A 21,534-nucleotide genomic window follows, 5' to 3' on the forward strand; every position below is an offset into this window, starting at 1 on the left:
AAATTAACCTGGAAAATATTAAGTCTCATTTATATGTAGAAATGGGTTAAATAGATTAAAAGTAAACACCAAACTGAATGGAATCAACAACATCTGTAGCATTTGTTTTATTATCAATAAAGCAATGCTAATATTATACATGCTTAGTACTTCCCTTGCCCCAATTCTAGACCATTGGAGCCCGGCAAATAATTTATTTCAGTGATAAATATCCCTTTAGTGAACCAAAAATGTAAGATGTATGGTAGTTCTTTTTATAGAACACCATGATGTCCACCAAATAACATTTTTATGAAATGAAAAACTGTATCACAAAGCATTTTCTATAAGTCTGTAAGCATCATTTGTTTTCATGGTTTGGAGTTAGTCTTGTTCAGAGCAGCAAGCTGATGTCTATATAACCTCCCAAAGTCCTTTTCAGTCCTGTGATTCTCACACTAATGAATTCAAACAGAAAAGGATTATTGGGCCAGAACTTGGAGTATCTTCAGAGCCAGAATGTAGGAAAAGTTACAAAATACAGATGTCTGTCAGGGATGGGATCCAAAGAGAAAAGCAGGCCAGAAGTTAGAAATAGATATGTTATTGTACAAAAAAAAAAAAAAAAAAGAAAGTTTTGATTTTGGCTTTTAACCGGAAAATTTTTAAAAATATTCAGATAAAGCTATTAAACTATAATATCCAGTTGAGAGACAGTGAAGTCCTCTCTGTATATAAGGATATATAGTTGAAAAAAATTCATAATTCTTTACATTCAAGTGAATACAGACCAGCTCTCGGTTCTTCAGACCTGTGCCAGGTTATACCTTTTAGAGAATCTGTGATCTTATATTTTTCATTCAGAAGTAAAATCATTCTGATGCCCTTTGGAATTGTCAGTGTTGCATATCAAGAATTATTAATGGAAATAAAAACCTTTAAAATATTGTATAATTATGTGAGATACGGCAAAAATGTTTATACCTTTTAACCCAAAAATAAGTTATTATTTTTTATTGTTTTGTTGTTTATTGTTCTATTGAGGCAGAAGCCTCTTAAATTAATGCCATTCATTTGAATTGCATACTAAACTTTGGGGAATTTGTTATATTAGGGAGATTTTGTTCTTTCTGAGGTTTTTTGTTTTGTTTTAACTTTTCTAAGAGTACTTTGTTTCAAAAATACTTTTTTTTTCTCTTGGGCAGCAGGGTCAGGAGAAGAGGATTAGAGTAGGAAACAGCTGAGAAGGTTCCTGATTGACTATTCTGTGTGGATGTAAGACCTAGTCTATGGGCACCACTGGTTTTTGGATCTGTGTTGTCGTTTATCCATCCATACTATTTCTTAGTTGTCTATTTTATATTTTTATCTTTGTAATCTTTCACGAATCTCAAGAGAAAAATTTGCTACCTATAATCTGTAATATATCCCCTAAATAGCTAATTAAGTGTCTGTGGCTTTTATTCTACCCTATAATGTGTTATGAATTTAACTAAATTGTCTAAAAAGCACTCCCCAAACTCATCTTTTCCACATTACATTCTTTGTACCTGATGATCCACATAACAGGACACAGGTTACACCAAATAATAGTGGTCAGCGCAGCCAGAAATTCTATCTGCAAATTCCTGAATCAAAAGCCAGTCTTTCTAGCCCAGGAAATTTGCGTCTCTGTAGATTTTCTAAGAGTTGATTTTGCAAGACTTAGAAAATTATAGATTCTTTGAGAGGCTTCCTTGTTCCCTTAGCCACCTGAAACCTAAAAACAACTAAATGAACAGATGTATGGTTTGATATGTTCAGTTGATATGTAAATAGACATATTTTCGAAAATCCTGTGGCTGATCTTATGGTAAATCAGGTGTGTATAATGTTAAGAGTGATTGGTGCTAAACTATTATATGTCATTATTTCAAGCAAATTTGACATGACAGTAGGAAAAAAGAATCATGATCAATATCAAAGACATTCATGTTTCCTTGTAATGGTATATGTCGCATATGTGCTTGACTACTTTTTTTTGCATTCCACTTTGTGGATACAGGGTTGAAGTGGTCATTTAAGAATATGACTGTGTTGAGAAAGTATATACTATAGTTTACAATATAAACATGAGTATAACTCATGTTTATCAGATGTGAACAAATATTTTGAAATTGCAAGTAGTTAGAAAAATTTATTTTTAATTTTATGGGTACATAGTAGATGTATATATTTATGAAGTCCATGAGATATTTTGATATAGTCATACAATGTATAATAATCACAACAGGGTAAATGCAGTATCCATCACCTCAAACTTTTATTTCTTTCTGTTATAAACGTTCCAATTAGGCCGGGCACGGTGGCTGACACCTGTAATCCCAGCACTTTGGGAGGCCAAGGTGGGTGGATCACAAGGTCGGGAAATCAAGACCATCCTGGCTAACACAGTGAAACCCCGTCTCTACTAAAAATATTAAAAAATTAGCTGGGCGTGGTGGCGGGCACCTGTAGTCCCAGCTACTCAGGAGGCTGAGGCAGGAGAATGGTGTGAACCCAGGAGGTGGAGCTTGCAGTGAGTTGAGATGTGCCACTGCGCTCCAGCCTGGGCGACTCAATCTCAAAAAAAAAAAAAAAAAAACTTCCAGTTATATTCTTTTAGTTATTTTTAAATGCACAGTAAATTATTGTTGACTGTAGTCACCCTGTTGTTCTATCAGACACTAGATCTTATTCATTCTAACTATATTTTTGTATCCCTTAACCATACCCACCTCCCTCCCCCTGCCCCACTACTCTTCCTAGCCTCTGGTAACCTTCCTTCTATTCTTTACCTCCATGAGTTCAATCATTTCAATTTTTAGCTCCCACTAATGAGTGAGAGCATGCAGATTTTGTCTTTCTGTGCCTGGCTTATTTCACTTAACATAATGTCCTCCAGTTCCATCTATGTTGTGGTAAATGACAGGATTTCATTCTTTTTTTATGACCGAGTAGTACTCCATTGTGTGTATGTACCACATTTTCTTTATCTGTTCATCTGTTGATGGAACTTGGGTTGCTTCCAAATCTTGGCTATTGTAAATAATGCTGCAATAAACATTAGAGTGCAGATATCTCTTTAAATATATGATTTCCTTTCATTTTGGTATATTTAGTGGTGGGATTGCTGGATCATATGATAGTTCTATTTGTAGTTTTTTGAGGAACCTCCATACTGTTCTCCATAGTAGTTGTACTAATTTATATTCCCACTGACAGTGTACATAGGTACCCTTTTCCCTACACCCTCACCAGCATTTGTTATTGCCTGTGTTTTGGATAAATCCAAGTAGTTTAATGTGTCATGAACAAAACGTATTATACACATAAGGAAAAAGTAAGTTTCCTGATTTTTAAGTTTATATGCAAATACATGTTAATATCTTATCTATTTTTTAAAAGAGACTTCACAATGGTTTGCAACAATTACATTTTTATTTCCTGTCAGTGGATTTATGTGTGTTTGAAATGGTTTATATTTTGTATGCATTTAGTTTTAATTAAATGGTATATATTTTATATTCATTCATGATGGAAGTATTTCTAAGGTAGAAAAGACCTTAAGTTGAACTCTGAAAATAGCAAACACGTGGATATGTGTGAATTTATGTTACTTTTATATGTTTGTTTCTTGACCCTTCCTCCAGAAAGCCTTCCCCTGATATCCTCTGTCTCCAACCAGGTGGAAAAGTTACCCCACTTTAGAACACTGTATTACCCTTTCCCTGGGCCCGTTTATATTACTTCCTTCCACTTTGCTCTTCTTGAGAACAGAGTTTATATGATATTTATCTTTGATCTCCAGTGCCTAACATAGTACTTAGTGAGTGTTGACTATGACTTCATGAAAGCTTAAAATGAAATAGAAGAAGATTATCTTAATGTACTGAAAATGTAAAGCCCATAGTCTGGGCTTACATACTGTCATCATAATCTGTTGGGTGGACTATTAAAGCCTGTTGAATGAGCAGGCTGAAGACCAGGAGACCTTTGTAGCACTTCTGGAGAGGGTTTTGAACAAAGACATAGAAGCTGAAATTAGTGCTTATTCTACACAGGGCACCACTGAGGACAGGCAGGCAGTTACAGAGGTGCATAAGTTAGAGTTCTCTGTGCACAGATATGCACAGATAACATTAGATAGTGTTATTAAGTGCCATAAGAGTTTAAACCATACATGGGTGTTTTGGGAATTCAGAAATTACTTCTAATTTGGATGATTGGGGAGAGCTTTTTGTTTTGGTTTTTCTTTTTTGTCAGAGGTGTAGTGAGTAGTTTTGAAAGATGGACGAGATGTCAAGAAACTGATGGAGACAAACTGATGACAGCTAAAGGTCTATGTAGTGTGAAGTGGGATATTAGTTTGGGCAGAGAGGTAGGGGCCAGAATTGGGGCCTAATTCCTTAGGAATGTTGATGGAATTTGCACACAATTCTGTTTTGACCACACTGAGATTTATTCCCCTAGGACATTAATCCAGAATACCAGAGGTCAACTAAGATTACTAATTTTCAAAATTACACTGTACAGTCTGCCCCTTACTCAGGAGCTAATTATGCAGGCTTTTTTTTTTTTTTTTTTTTTTTTAGCTTTTCATGCTTTTTATTCTTTCTTCTTCCTGTTATCTGCCTATAAATTTTTATTTTCATCAGCACCTCCATCAGAATCAAAATCATGAGTCTCTTGCCTACTTTTAATCAGCTCTACAGTGTGAAATTACAGACTTATATGAGAAGATTATCTCTTCCACTGATAGTCAAATTAACTCATTTAATTTAATTTGGACTATAAAGACATATTCAAATCTGCCAGAAAAGTATGGAATAAGTACCTTAGTAAAGAAAATGTATATATTTTTAAAACACACTTCAAATCACTTCTAGTAACCCCAGGTGCTTGACTATTTATTACTTGTTTGTAAATTCTGTGAAGTAACAAATCATGTCTGTCTGCTTCGCTGATCGTTGTATTCCTAATTTACACTGCTTGTGGAAACATTTAATAAATATTTGATAAATAGATTAAGTATACTTGATAGGCTAAAGCACATTTTTAAACATATATTTATATGTGTATGTAATATATGTGATACATATAAAATCACTTTCAGTAAAGTATAGACATTGTCAAGAATTGTGAAAAGTTAGAGTTTTACCTTATTTGCAAATCTCATGGATAGAAAACGTGAGAATGCTGGATCAGAGATGAAACATAGTTTGTTACCTACAACAGAGTGTCTGCAGATGTGCTAGTTCCAAACCCTAAGTTTCTGAGGATGACCTGAAAAGGACCAGCTGATGTCTGCACACACAGGGAGTTGTATTATAGTAGAGGACCCTGATTTGGAGGACCTGGATATTTTATAATGGACAGTAAGCCTGCGTGCCCTTTTCTTTATAGGGAGACAACTATCTGTCTTCGTTGACTGTTTATTATATATTTATCCTTGAAAAAACAGTCTGGACTGGGTTTATGGCATGTGCCTGTAATACCAGCTACTCAGGAGACTGAGGGAGGAGGATCGCTTGAGCCCAGGAGTTCAAAGCCAGCCTGGGCAAACATAGCAAGATTCCATGTCTAAAAAAATAAAAATAAATTTTAAATTTTAAAAATAGTAAAGGTAGTCTGGGGAAAAGGCAGGCAATGCCTTTACCTATAAGCTATGTGGAAATGTGCTAGACCCATGGAGAACTATTCCCTAGTAGACATATACCCTAAAAGGCCTCTGTAAGGGCATTGCCTTTCATCTAATCAAGGGATCAGCAGCAAACTACAGCCTGTGGGCCAAATCTAGCCCACAACCTGTTTGTATAAATAAAATTTTATTGGAACATAGACACATATTCTCATTTACATATTGCTTATGTACTACAATAGTCAGAGTCAAGTGGTTGTAGAGTCAAGTAGTTGTAACAGAGACCATATGGCAAACAAAGCCTAAAGCATTTATTCTATAGCCCTTTACAGGACAAGTTTACTGACCCTAGATCTAGCCTAAATATTTGACATATGATGTCTTTGTAAAATATGCTAACTTGACTTTTGTTCTAAAATATTTAAAAATTTTAAGTTATTCTCTAATCCTTATTGACTTCTTCACAATTACTGAGAGTTGCCTATCTGTACTATAGTTTTCACATTATCAAGAGTTATTAAGAACCTATTATCTACCTCTGAATGTAAAACTTCAAAATAAATTTTAAAAGAACCAACTATCAATGATTACTGTATTTTCACCTTTTTAGCTTTAAAATAATCACGTAACGAGTTATCACAGTGTGTTTGGTTTATGAGCATTGATTATTTGTCAGTTTATATTTTTGAAAACCACCACAATCAAGTAACTGAAATATGGGAGTCAGTATGACAAGGTGAAGAGCTTCCTGGGCTCTGGAATCTCCAGGAGTCCCGGCTCTGCAAGTAATTATCATTGAGATCCTTGACAGGTTTTTTTTAACCTTCTGAGCTTTATTTTCTTGATCTGTAAAATGGATATACTCTTACTAACTTACAGAATTACCATTAAAATTGAATAATGTAAATCTTCACATGTAGTATGCACTTTATATATTAGTTCTGTTCCTAAAATATAAACTTTAAAAAGTAAATCTTATATTTATGTATCTCTTCAGAGTTGGAAAGAACTAAAGTAATCTTATTCTATCTTCCTAAATTTTTATGGGTAAGGAAACTAAGGCTTACATTGGTTAGGTGACTTTAACTCAAGGTGACAAAACTAGTTAAGAGTAAATTTAGATTAGAATTAAGCTCTCCCTGATTCCCAATTATTGTTATTTATAACAAATGATGTACATTTGACTGCGTTTGACACAAATAAGTAAAATATCTGAACAGTTAGAAATGAGACTAAAACATAATATGAGTTTAGAGTTTGTAGTCTCATTAAAAGACACCATAAACTAGTAAAGTTGCCCCTGCTCTGAGTTTTAACTCAGAAGTTCTGAGTATATTTTTATTATTTCTCTTTAAGGAAAAATATTTTTTTGAAAGATGTCATATTACGCACCTGCATTTGCTTGAAATCTGGTAGCTTGATAAATAGATAAGATAACTGGGTCATATGTTAAGTTTTTTGAAAAACCAACCCAAACATAGATTCTAATAAAAGAATGTTACACATTTCCTTTTAAAGTCTAAAAAAGTATTTCTCAGGGCTCTTAAATTACCATATTCTGATACCAGGGGAAAATAAAATCTGGACTTAGAGTCTTGTTTGTACTTAGAGGGTTTTCCGGACAGGAAGGCAGTCTTGATGCAATGCAGTAAGCCACAATACCAGTGGGGCATTACAGGTGAAAAATCTGCAGCTGCACCCCTTCACCACAATGTATTACAACTGTATGCTGGAATATTTCCTGTACAAAAATAGGGTTTGGTTAACTTTGTTTCCCAAGAGTAGATCACATTAAAATGTTATAAAATCATGATTTCCTGCATTTGAATACTTGTGGTTTCTCAACTGGTTCCAATATTATAAGGGGTTTTTTTTTTTTTTTTTTTTTTTGGTATGACTTCTATTAGTTGAAGATGTATAGAAACTTTTCTTTTCCTTCTTCAAAATCAACTAAAAAGCAGATACATATAAAAAGAAATAATATTATAAGCTAAAACTTTTGAGATTGCAAGACATTCGCCTTTTATCGCATTGTTGGTAGATTTTTAAATGAAATAGAAACTCAAAAACCAACTTCCATTACCAGACTACATTTTATTTTTATTTAGTAACTATTGAAAAATATCTCTACTCAATTTGCATTTGTTTTGAGTGAAGAATATGTGTCTTCTATTGTGAATTATAAATAACTGATTGTGAGAAATGCTCTTTATGTTTAAAAGGACAGTTAAGCCCTAACACATTCATAAAGAGAAACCTCCCATTATTGTACAAAGGCAAAGCCGGTTTCTTAGCTTATTAAGATTTTGATGTTCATATTGCTTTCCATTTATCCCTATCTCTAGATAAAGACTGTCTCTTTCAGTCACTGAACATGTCTATTTCATGCCCAGACCTCACTTTCTATTTTTTAACTATCTACTTACTCTCCTTCAGTCATCAATTTAAAACTCTTTCACCTATCTACTTGTCTACTAATTGTCTAGTACTTTCCTCTTTGGGGAATATATTTGGTCTTATCACCATCTTAACATTGTATAAGTGCAGTATATACTTTTACTTTGTTAATGACATAAAATAGCTTTCTATAATTGAAATAAGAGTTTCACAACAATTACTCTTTCAAAAGTTACTAATTAGGAGCTTTCAAGGGCAAAAAGCCTCCCCCAATCCCCATGCCCCCACGCCCTGCCACAACACCTAGGGATGTATGTCAAAAATAATTAGAGGCAATTGATTAGTTTTAAAGTTGTTTGAGGCAATGGGAAACAGTTGGGGTAAACAATAGGCTAACCAAAATGTTTGAAAGGAAAAACAGGAATGAGATGTCCATGGGGTTTTGAAAAGCTCCAACATATTCCTGAGAAACTATAAGTACATGCTCATGAATATGACTATGCACACCCCCATGCATAGTCGTACATGCTGGGGGAAGACCTGAGAAGGTCCTGTACTCTCACCTCTGTCTGTCCTTGAAGCTATGTGCAAGCAGTAAAGTGAAGGCTAAGGAGGAGTTGAAGGTGTGCACCAGAGGCAAAGAGCCCTTCAGCAAAGAATTGGAGGCTTACTCCTTCCAGACCTTTAAGGAAGTCTGTTTAATCATTAACTGACTACTACACTAACCAAGTGGAGACTTCACTAACCAAGTAGAGACTTCACTAACCAAGTGGAGACTTCAGTGGCCACACAATGAAAATTACAAACTTTACAAAACTAGCTCATAGATATTACTAAACAACAACTACAATGTATAGCAAGGATAATAAACCCTGAGGAGGCTGGAGGCAGTGGCTCATGCCTATAATCCCAGCACTTTGGGAGGCTGAGGTGGGCAGATCACCTGAGGTCGGGAGTTCAAGACCAGCCTGGCCAACATGGTAAAACCCCATCTCTACTAAAAATACAAAAATTAGCTGGGTGTGGTGGTGCACACCTGTAATCCCAGCTATTCATGAGCCGGGAGGCAGAGGTTGCAGTGAGCCGAGATCATGCCACTACCCTCCAACCTGGGTGAAAGAGGGAGACTCCATCTCATAAATAAATAAATAAATAAATAAGCAAACCCTGGGGAAGGGAAAGGATCTAATTTTTAAAGTTTCCATTGTTTATTTATAATAATATAGTTAAAAATGTTATTTATTAATATTATAAAATCTTATATCATTAAAAATGCTATTTTCAAGAGAGTAGTATGAGATGGGCAAAGAAATAAGAAAGTATAGCCCATATATGTTAAAAAAGCAATCAACAGAAATTGTCCCTGAGGAAGCCCAGATGTTGGACTTATTAGACAAATACCTTAAATCACCTATTTTAAATATATTCAAAGAACTAAAAAGGCCATGTCTAAAAAGGTTAAGTATAGGAATCATGTCTCACCAAATATAGAATATTAATAATGAGATAGAAATAAGAATGTTTAAAAACAAGTACAAATTCCAGAATTAAAAAGTGTAATAACTGAAGTGAAAAATTCACTAGAGGGGCTCAGCAACAAATTTAAGCAGGAAGAAGAATGAATCAGTGATCTTGAAGTTAGGTCATTTTGAGATTATTGAGTCTGAAGAACAGAAAATAAAAAGAATGAAGAAAAATGGACAGAACTTCAGAGATCTGTGACACACCATCAAGTGTACCAAGATATGCATAAGGGAAGTCCCAGAAGGAGAGGAGAGAAAAGGGAAGAAAGAATATTTGAAGAATAATGGGTGAACACTTCCCAAATTTAATGACAAACATTTATCTATACATCTAAGAAACTTAATGAACTCCACGTTAAATAAACTCAAAAATATCCACACCTAGACACAGTCAAAAGACAAAGAATATTGAAAGCAACAAAAGAGAAGCAACTCATCACATACACGGGTTACTCTAAGATTAACTGCTGATTTCTCATCAAAAGCCATAGAAACCAGAAGACAGTGAGATGACATATTCAAAGTGCTGAAATAAAAAGACTACTAATGGGAAAAAAAAAAACCCTGCCAAATGAAGCAACTAAATGACTGGGATAAGTGGCAAAAATCAAAATGTATTCTCTGTTTATTGCTTCCTAAGAACCCACTTTAAAGAAAGTGGAACTGGAAATTGTAAATGACACATTATGGGGTCTATCTTATTTAATCTAAAAATTATTAAAGAGCATAGGATTTACACCCAAAAAGTTTGCCACTTACTAAAATGTGTAATCTTGAGCAGGTTACTTAACTTCACTGAGCGATATTTCACTCATTTGTAAAATGGGAATAATATTTTCCTCCCGAAAGTAGTGTGTAAGAAAAATCTGTAAATTTGTATCTTGTAGAGAGGGCTATTCAAAAGGTAGTTTCTTCTACCACAGCTACCATCACTAACTGCTACTATCAAACCACAGATGATGGTATATATATAGCTGTTCTTCTGCTATAATTACCCAACTTGGCACCCTGGGCATGAAGTATGATGAAGACAGTATCCTCTGCTGTAACCAAACTCTAATAACTAAGTCTAGAATGGAAGCTCTGGCTTTGTACTTACTAACCAGCCTTATACCATCAGCTACCCTGTTTTGTCATAGTTGAAGCTGACTGATAGGCTACATCAATTGCTAGATCTCTCCCCTCTACCTACCAACTCTATTAGGCTACATCAGTTGCTAGATCTCCCCTCTCTACTTACCAGCTCTTTATTATGCACATATATACAGCAAAGACACTTTCTTTGTATCTTTTGCCTAGGTTGCTTAGTGGGACTGAGTGGAGAAAGGGGTGATGGCCCAGCTTCAGCAGTCCCTGCGCAAAGAAATCCATGAGGACAGATGGGCAGTCATAACCCTGCTAACAGTCTTGGCAGTACTATTAAGTAATAAAAACAAATTAAGTGCCAAAATATTCTTTGTACCAAAAATATTTTTAAATGGCCAACACACATGCAAATCTTCCCAAATTAGCCATCAAATGGAAACAAATTGTGGAATAACATTTTAAATGCAAAAATACATATGCTCTTACCAACTGGCAGATATACAACCTAAGATATATTCATATGCAAAGACCACATATGCTTAGAGTACAGTTTATTATGTATGGCTGGCTAATTTTTTAGGTCTTGTCAAATAATTGATAGGAAAACAAAATGTAATAAAAAATATATAATCTTGACAGTCATTTGAAATGTACCATGTGTTACATGTGGAATGTTTTCCAGTGAAACCAATTTACTTGTTCCCACTTCCCATGACTTAGTGCTAGATATTCAGGCTTTCTAAACTATTTTTTTGGCAACCAAACTCTTGGAATAGTCATCTTTCCTTCAAGTTATTCAGTACAGGCATTAATAACAAATCCTTAGTTATAGATATTGTAACTGAAGATCATTCACGTCATCTCTTTCAAACCTAAAAGCACATAATAAAGTTATTTTACATAGATCACACAAAATAGAGCCCAGAGTTATTCCTTGAGAATAATTAATTGCTACCATATGAAGTTATAAGAACAATATGATCACATTAGGTTTTTAGCTTAATTATGTCACCACAAACCTAGAGATTAGTTGGGCAATGTCAACTTCTAACTGAAAGACAAGAGAGGATTAGTGAGTTAAGTTAATGCAAAGTTTGTTAAAAATTGGCATGAATGCAAAATAATTTGAATGGAAATACCAGTATATTAAACAAGATCTTTTTAGAATAAAAGACTGTTAAAGAAGGTAGCATTGTTATTTTTAAGAATACTAATCTGAGAACACATAGCATGTAAGCCAGGCCTCAAGAAGTAGTAGTAGGTTACCTTTAGAACCACAGCCATTGTCTGTACTCCTCCTATATCAGATGTCAGTTCCACCACATGCTTCACTTCCTTCTTTTCTAGTCACCACCCAAACTACAAGATGCATTTCTTCCTGTCTAGATATGGTACCTACTCTTACCAACCTCCCTCTTCCTCAGCCTTCCATGCCCTTCCACTTTGCCCTCTGGATCATCTGCTCCTTGATTAGTGAACTCTCCACTAAACCTCCACTTGTTCTTCCAGCATCTCTTCTGTGCCATTACCTTGAATAAAATCTCGCTGTCCCCTGGAACCTGGTTCACCATTGCGACCCTCTGATGTGGAGGCTGTTCATTCTCTCATGTCCTTTTTATCTCAAGGCCAGGAGGGTAAGTGTTCTCCTTGCTCACTGGCCTTTACTCTTTTACCCTCTTGTCAAGTCCCCTGGCTTCTCATTCTCTCTAATTATATTCTCCGCATCTCTCTTTGTTGTTGCCATCTACTAACTTTTTGGTTGTCCTCTCCCATTCTCACAAGTCCTTACCCCATGGCTGCCAGCCTTTTTCTTCACTGCCATAAATGACCCAGCCAAAACCCTACCTTGATCTCATATCTCTGGAAATCTTTTCCACTCCACTTAACTACTCATTCCCATGCACAAGCCCTGGATCTTGTCATCATCCACAACTGCTGTGACTCCTAAATCATTATTTCAGCATTTCAAGCTCCCTCACAGTCTTTCATAGCTCTCTCTCCTGCTTATTCAACAAACCCCACTACAGTTATTCATTAAACTATTCATTAAACTGTAGTTCTCTGATTTCTTCTTTTCATCAGCTCACCGTTTTCATATCCTCTTTTAACCAGTTTGCGTTCTTAGTTCATCATTTAAAATACCTTCTTACAAATAGGTACCCTAAACTTCATTGCCCTCTGTTTTTCCACTATACCCTCCTGACAAAAGGCTAGTGCTGAATAAACTGTAGCTGTGTATCAGCACAATTAACTCCCTCTTCCAGTCTCCAGAATTGCCAACCCCTTCTTCAGTATTTTTTCTGGGATGGCTCATTGGTACCTGCAACTCAAAATGGCTAAAAATGAACTTCTGATCTCTCCTGCTCTACCCACACATACTACATATCAGTCTTACCCATTCCAGTAAATGACATCAGCATCCATATGGCTGCTCAGGCTAGGAAACTGGGAGTTATTCTTGACACTTCCGTCTCACTTCTCAGCCAATCAATCAGTAAGACTTATTAATTGACATGTCCCAAGAATCTCCTACATACCACTCTGTTGCCACCAACCATACTCTCAGCTATCAACATTTCTAGCTTAGACCTCCTAATTGGTCTTGTTGCATCCATGCTTACCTTTTTTTTTTTCTTCTTTTCTTTTTTTTGGGGGGAGGGGGGAAGGAGTCTCACTCTGTCACCCAGGCTGCAGTGCAGTGGCACGATCTCGGCTCACTTCCACCTCTGCTTCCCGGGTTCAAGCAATTCTCATGCCTCAGCCTCCCGAGTAGCTGGGATTATAGATGCCCACCACCACACCTGGCTATTTTGTTTTATTTTTAGTAGAGATGGGGTTTCACCATCTTGGCAAGACTAGTCTTGAACTTGTGACCTTGTGATCCACTTGCCTTGGTCTCCCGAAGTGCTGGGATTACAGGCATGAGGATTATAGGCCACTGCTCCTGGCCACTTGCCTCTTTTTAATCCATTGTCTATAGTATCCAAAATCTTTGAAAAATATGAATTTGATATCACTTCTTTGCTTTCAACCCTTCAAAGAAAATAAAGTCAAAAATCCTTAATTTGGCCTAAAAACAATACAGGTTATATTACCCTTGTTTACAAGTGGGGGAACTGAGGCTCAGAGTCATTAAATAGGTTGCCCAAGGTCATAGAGCAGTGATTTAAGTGGTAGGGCCAGGATTTTATCCAAAATGTGACATCAATGACATTTTTTTTTTAGGATGGAGAAATAAGATAATGTAAAGATGATATCTATATGCTTTTAAAAGTAAATTTATGGTTCAATATATATTTGAATAAAATCATCTTTGAAATATTAATTATTGTCAGTGTTGTTTTTAGGTTTTGCTTCGATGTATTAAAGACAAATAGAGTTGGCCTTTTGTATCCATCAGTTCTACATCCATGTATTCACCCAACCACCAATCAAAAATATTCAAGGAAAGAAAATTTTGTTTGTACTGCTCATTTACAGACTTATTTTTCTTGTCATTATTTCCTAAACAATACAGTATAACAACTATTTGCATAGCATTTACATTGTATTAGGTATCATGAGGAATCTGGAGATTATTTAAAGTATACGGGAGGATGTACCTAGGTTATATGCAAATACCGCACCATTTTATATCAGGGACTTGCGCATTCATAGATTTTGGTATCCGTGGGTAGTCCCAGAACCAACCCCCCATGGATACTGAAGGATGATTATACTTATAATGGGAAAAAAGAATAAGTATGTGACTTTTATAAATGTATAAAGGCATACAATTTAAATTTTTAATAGAGGTTTCATTTGCAATGAATTTATTAATATGCCTTTGTTAACATAGAAAAAATAGGGCACATAAAGGAAAATTCTGACGCATAACTGACATACTTTGGTATGTATCTCCATAGTAGTTATCTATTGTTTTCTGAATTTTCAGAGTAGCTGAGAATATTCCAGCTGAAGTATGTAACTACAGAGCCAGCTTCACACAAGTTGTGAACTAAATAAAGTTTTTCTTTAGCATTCTTCCACATTTCTTATTTTAGGCTCCCACAAGCCCTTCCCTATGCCCCACTGTTGATACAGTCCACATTCGTTGCCCCTAGGCTACCTAATGGCTTCACACAGCGGTTCCCAGCTTGGACTGCCTTATATTATGGACCTACTCCAACCCTCGCCTTGTACTTCAAAACTTACTGTTGCTTTTTCCTTAAGGTCCTACTCTGCCTTCCAGTGTGCCAGCTAATTTTTATAAGCTGTTATATATTAATTTTAATGCAGAATTTCAGGAGACAATGCCAGAAACAAGTATTTTTTGCATATTTTCTGTATAACCTCTCCACCAAAAAGATTATGTTGAACTTTACGTTCCATTGTTTGTATTAGCAAAAACAATGGGTATATTAATATGCTTTTTCTTTTGGGGGGGATGATAGGCAGTTTTATATTCTTTGTTGTACTTGTGTTTATGCAACATTTTATAATAAACATATTTTCAAATTTTTTATTTTTAGCATGAGTACATAATCATATATATTTATGGTATGGGACACATGTAATGTTTTGATACAGACATAGAATAAATAAGATCTGATATTTGATAGCACAGCAAGGTGACTATATCATTAAATTATTAATATGCTTTTTCTCAACTCATTTGTTCTTCCCTGTCCACTGAGTTTTTGTTGTTTGTTTGCTTGTGTGTGTGTGTTTTTTTTCTGTTTTTTTTTTTTTTTTTTGAAACAGGGTCTCCATCTGTTGTCCAGGCTGGGTGCCATAGCACAATTATGGCTCACTGCAGCCTCGACCTCCTGGGGTCAAGCAATCCTCCCACCTCAGCCTCCCAAGTAACTGGGACCACAAGAACATGCCATCATGCCCAACTAATTTTTTTTTTTTTTTTTCCTGTAGAGACAGGGTCTTACCAAGTTGCCCGAGCTGATTTCAAACTCCTAGGCTCCAACAATCCTCCTGTCTCCACTTCCCAAAGTGCTGGAATTATAGGAATTAGCCACTGCAACTGGCCTCCACTGAGATTTTTATATGTCTCTGTAAGGATTTATACTCCAGTTACCATATCTCTTCCACCCTTGCTTGTTATGAGTGTCAAACCACAGGGCTGACTCACTGGCAGTCCAGAGAGTAGTTAAGCAAAGATGTATAATGATATATTCCTTTATCTCTGAAGTCATAGCATATATGGAGGGCCACACCTTAACAGGTATGTAGCAGAAAATAATATTGAACAGTGTTCTTGAACATCCAGATTCATAGTTTATTATTTTCTTCCCAGAAGTCCAATCCATTATTAAGAAATCTAATAATTAGAACTCTTACACCTTCCCTGATTCTAGTAACAACATACAAGCTTCCACAGTGTTCTTTGAGCATGAGAGGGGTAAATAATGGCTAACATTTCTTAAGATCTTACTCTGTGGTACTAAATAAAATGCTTTGTCTCATTTAATTTTTATGAAAATTCATGAATGTAGCTATATTCTCATCCCCTTTTTACATATATGGGAACTTGTGTTAGAAAAATTAATTTGGGGCCGGGCGCGGTGGCTCAAGCCTGTAATCTCAGCACTTTGGGAGGCCGAGACGGGCGGATCACGAGGTCAGGAGATCGAGACCATCCTGGCTAACACGGTGAAACCCCGTCTCTACTAAAAAATACAAAAAACTAGCCGGGCGAAGTGGCGGGCGCCTGTGGTCCCAGCTACTCGGGAGGCTGAGGCAGGAGAATGGCGTGAACCCGAGAGGCGGAGCTTGCAGTGAGCTGAGATCCGGCCACCGCACTCCAGCCTGGGCGACAGAGCCAGACTCAGTCTCAAAAAAAAAAAAAAGAAAAATTAATTTGGGACTGGCACAGTGGGTCACACCTACTATCCCAGCACTTTAGGAGGCCAAGGTAGGAGGATTGGTTGAGTCCAGGAGTTCGAAACTAGCCTGGGCAACACAGGGAGACCCTGCCTCTACAAAAAAATACAAAAGTTAGTCAGGCATGGTGACACATGCCTGTGGTCCCAGCTTCTCGGGAGACTGAAGTGGGAGGATTGCTTGGGCCAGGGAGGTCAAGGCTTCAGTGAGCTGTGATCACGCCACTTCACCCCAGCTTGGGCAATAGAGTGAGACCTTGTCTCAGAAAAGAAAAAGAAAAATTCATTTTCCCAAGAAAAAGTTAATGGAACTAGGATTTGAATCCCAATAGATCTGATCCAAAGTTCATGCTTTCAACTTCTATACCTCTTTGTGGAGAATCTTTCATGTGCCAGAGATGGTTTGAACCACCCAGTATGTGTACATTCATTCATTCATTCATGAATTATTCATTCATTTATTCAGCAACTCTTTTTGAACATTTGCTGTATTCACTTTCCCAGGTGCTGTGAAAATTCAAAGCTTAGCCAAATGGAAATCATTCCCTCAAGGAATGTGTCCACCAGAGAAGATGTCATGTACAGAAATAACTATAACATGAAGTATACAGTGATTAGCACTGTAAAAGACATTTCCATTTTAAAAAATTATTTGTGTTCAGAAAAGGGAAAGGATTTTTCCATCGGGGGAGGTGAAAAGGCTGAGATAGGTGGTGGTCGATTTGGTTATTGATTGATGTGAAGGATTTAAACATGAGACAGTGAGAAAGTAAGGGGTATAGAGGTATTTCAGGCTGAGAGAAAATACAAGAACCATAACCCAGAAAAAAGAAGTTAGAGAAAATTATGTCATGGAAAACAAGAAAAAAGAAAATTTCAAGAAATGGTGGCTAAAAGTGTAATGCCATGGATATGTCACTTAGCACTAACCAGAACTTGTGCTTCTGTTTCATGACATTTGCCCTCTTCTGCATATCCATTTTGTTCTCCCCTCTTCCTTCCAGCATCTCATCATATATGGATGCTCAAGTCACTGTTTAAAGAAAAGAAACTTAATTATAGGTGGAGGTAATGTTTATTTCAACATTTATTCCTGTTAAAAGATTGAGAATTACTTACTTAGGAAACAAAGGTTAAGGAGCAATCTATTCATTAAAGAAGCTTTTTTGAGATCCCATTATGTTCTCAAAAGTGTGTTAGGTGCTAGGAATATTTTTTAAATAATGTGCCATTTCTGCCCTCAAGGATCTTAGAGTCTACTAAAGGAGACAAACATATAAATAAGTAATTACAAAATATAGTGAGTCCTATGTTAGAGTAGTGTACTAGGTATAGACATGACACAGAGAGGCAGTGATCAGTTCTGAGGATGGTAATTAGGAAGTGCTTCCAAAAAAGGAAACACATCTGAGCCAGTCTTTTATTTTTCAAGACAAATAGAATTAACCCACATGTTCTTATCCTAAACAAAATACTTTAATATTTCCTAAATGTCTTTTCTGTTAATACACAGAGATATTCTTTTTTTTTTTTTTTTTTTTTTTTTTTGAGATGGAGTCTCCCTCTGTTGCCCAGGCTGGAGTGCAGTGGTGCAATCTTGGCTCACGGCAACCTCCACCTCCTGGGTTTAAGCAATCCTCCTGTCTCAGCCTCCTGAGTAGCTGGGACTACAGGCACCTGCCACCACACTCAGCTAATTTTTGTATTTTTAGTAGAGACGGGGTTCCTCACCTTGTTGATCAGGCTGGTCTCGAACTCCTGACCTCAGGTGATCCACCCCCTTGGCCTCCCAAAGTGCTGGGATTACAGGCGTGAGCCACCACGCCTGGCATAGAGATATTCTTTATTCATTTTAACAGTTGTGTAGAAATACATTCTATAGATCTGCATGTTACATGTAACCAATCTATTGACAGATATTCGACTTGTTTCAACTTTTCTTATTAATAAACACAGTACTGAAGCACATACACACATGTGTATATACGTATATATTGTATGCACACACACTCTTGCGTTGGAATCTCTGTAAAACAAATTCTTAGAAGCATACTTCCTAGGGAAAAAAAAAGTTTTGGCTGGGCGTGGTGGCTCGTGGTTGTAATCCTAGCACTTTGGGAGGCTGAAGCAGGTGGATCACCTGAGGTCAGGAGTTCGAGACCAGCCTGGCCAACATGGCGAAGCCCCTTCTCTACTAAAAATACAAAAATTAGCCAGGCATGATGGCGCCTGCCTGTAATCCCAGCTACTCAGGAGGCTGAGATAGAAGAATTGCTTGAACCCAGGGAGCCGAGATCATGCCACTTCAATCCAGCCTGGGTGAAAAAGCAAAACTCTGTCTCAAAAAAAAAAAAAAAAAAAAAAAAAGTTGTTTTTTCTCATGCTTGTACGGTACTTAGACCTGTCAGTCTTCTTCAACTGAAAGGTTAGTAAATAAAATATTACATTATTGTTTTAATTTGAATCTCTTTGAGTATTGGTAAAGTTGAGTATCTTTTTATCTTTTTGTGTTTACTGGCTGGTTATATTTTTTCTTCTGTGATCTAATTGCTGTGAGGGTCTGGGATTTTACCCAGTGCAAGCTAGTAAGTTATCTTGTTAGTGTTTCATGGGTGCTGGCAGAAGGAATAAGACTGCTTGGCCAGAAACAAAGAACTCTATTGCTTGTGGCATGGCAAGCAGCATGAGCATCATGTTTTCATTGGTTCCCCTTGTTCCCAAGTCCCACAGGCATGATGCAGAAGCGCCCCCAGGGGGATGCTCTGCTTGCAGTAGACGTTTGGCACAGTTGAGGAACTTGTAAAATCTGTCTTTTCTCTGTGATTATGTATCATTTTCTCATTGATTTGTAAGAGCTGTCTCCTATCAGAATGAATATTCCTTCACCTGTCATCGAATGTTACCTGTCTTATCCCAGTTGACTGTTTTAATTTTGATTTTGTCATGGGTTTCATGCCATACATACAAAAGTCTACCCTATTATAACATTTTTGAAATATTAGCATGTTTTTTTCTCTTACACTCTTACACTTTCACTTCTTAGCCTTCAGCAATTTTATCATTTTGGAGTTTACTTTTGTGTAAAGAATGATGTAGGGACCCACTTGGTTTTACCAAGTGACTAGTCAGTTCTTGCAAACTTCATTTTCCATCTTTCTCCTACTTATTTGATGTGGCACCTTCATTACCTTTTTTTTTTTTTTGGAAACATAGTCTTGCTCTGTTGCCCAGGCTGGAGTACAGTCACTGGTGTGACCGCTGATCACTTCAACCTCTGCTTCCTGGGTTCAAATAATTCCCCTGCCTCAGCTTCCCCCAGTAGCTGGGATTACAGGTGCATGCCACCACGCCTGGCCAACTAATTTTTGTATTTTTAGTAGAGACAGGGTTTCACCATGTTGGCCAGGCTGGTCTGAAACTCCTGACTTCAGGTGATCTGCCTGCCTCAGCCTCCCAAAATGCTGGGATTACAGGCACGAGCCACTGTGCCTGGCTAGCACCTTCATTACATAGTAAGATTTTGTCTGTACTTAGCCCTTTCTCTGCTATTGTATTCTTTTAATCTATCTGTATGTTACTACACTAGTCTTATCTTTTACTTACTATGGGTTTATAATACATTTAACACCTTGCAGAATTTGTTCTCCATTATTACTTTTAAAATTTTGGCTGTTTGTATGTATTATTATTGAATTGTTCTTTAAAAATAAACAGGATGAATATATAATAATATGAAAAGAAATCCTAAACTGCTGTCTTTTATAACCTTATTCTCCTCTAAAGGTCTTAATGCTATAACTTTTATAAAGGTTTAATATGAATTTCAACAAATATAAAAGCATAGTTTCTATTTGCAACTTTCAAATTTTTTTTTATTTTAACATAGGTTCCTTGTAGCTTGGAATACTGGGATGAACTCCAGAAGGTTTTTGTTGCATTTAGAGAATTTAGTCTGTCTGAAAGCAAAGTTTGTGAACTGCAGTTGCCGGATGTCAATCTTGTGAATGACCAGAAGAAATTAGTATCTTCAGATCTTTGGAGAATTGTCTTGAACAGCAGTCAAAATGGAGCTGATGACCAAAGGTAATTCAGTGAAAGATGAGATGATAGTATTACACTGGGAAACTATGGTCAAGTCATCTTTTCCTATCTAGTGACCCCTCACTTAACTGTATCTCAGCTGTCTAGCAGCTGCATCTGTCTGAACAACAGATCAGAACCACAAAGAAAGACAAAATCTGATGTTTCAAAGTCTGTGTACTCAAAATCCTGTGTTTTTACTCATAATACAGCTCTGTGAGCCCTCACTAAGAACCTGTTCCTTAAATATAAAAAGAAAAAAATTCAAAAAAGCAAACTAAACAAAAAGTCTAGTCATCCTGAACCTCAAAATAGGAATACAGTCATATACACACCTCAACAGAAGCTTTATAACATAATAATCAATATGAGTAATGATTATCCTGGGGCATTAAAAGAAATGTTTAAAAAAAATTGAATTGTCTCTTTCTAAAAGGTAAATTTTAGAAATATTTTCATCTTAATTGGTTTTTTAAAACTTTAAAAGACAAGCCTCCCGTGGGCAACAAAGTGCAACTCTCTAAAAATAAAAATAAAAGAAAAACGACAAGCCTCCAGACACTAAGAAACTTATGTAGCTAACCAAAATAACTCATACCCAAAGGATTTTATGCAGATAAAGTTTTATCCACCTATAAAGCTTCATTGGCAATAAAGAATCCCTAGAGCTGGCTGGGCAAAGTGGCTCACAGTTGTAATCCCAGCACTTTGAGAGGCCAAGGCGAGTAGACTGCTTAAGCCCATGAGTTTGAGATCAGCCTGGGCAATGTGAAACCCCATCTCTATAAAAAATACAAAACTAGCTGAGCGTGGTGGCACACAACTGTAGTTCCAGCTACTTGGGAAGCTGTTGGGGAAAGGATCTCCTGAGCCCCAGAGGGTGAGGCTGCAGTGAGCCGTGATCTCACCACTGCACTCCAGCCTGGGTGACAAA

General features: G+C 36.6%; 1 protein-coding gene across 1 annotated transcript in view; it reads left to right on the forward strand.

Annotated features, from left to right (window-relative positions):
- Positions 1-21,534, forward strand: part of VPS13B (vacuolar protein sorting 13 homolog B) — an 876,795-nt gene that overhangs the window by 737,531 nt on the left and 117,730 nt on the right. The window contains exon 39 of the mRNA XM_031669315.1: positions 20,407-20,603. Coding sequence (XP_031525175.1) covers positions 20,407-20,603 — 197 coding nt within the window. The remainder of the gene's footprint in view (positions 1-20,406; positions 20,604-21,534) is intronic.

The sequence above is a fragment of the Papio anubis genome, chromosome 8, assembly GCF_008728515.1.
Source record: "Papio anubis isolate 15944 chromosome 8, Panubis1.0, whole genome shotgun sequence".
In the NCBI taxonomy this organism is placed as follows: domain Eukaryota; kingdom Metazoa; phylum Chordata; class Mammalia; order Primates; family Cercopithecidae; genus Papio; species Papio anubis.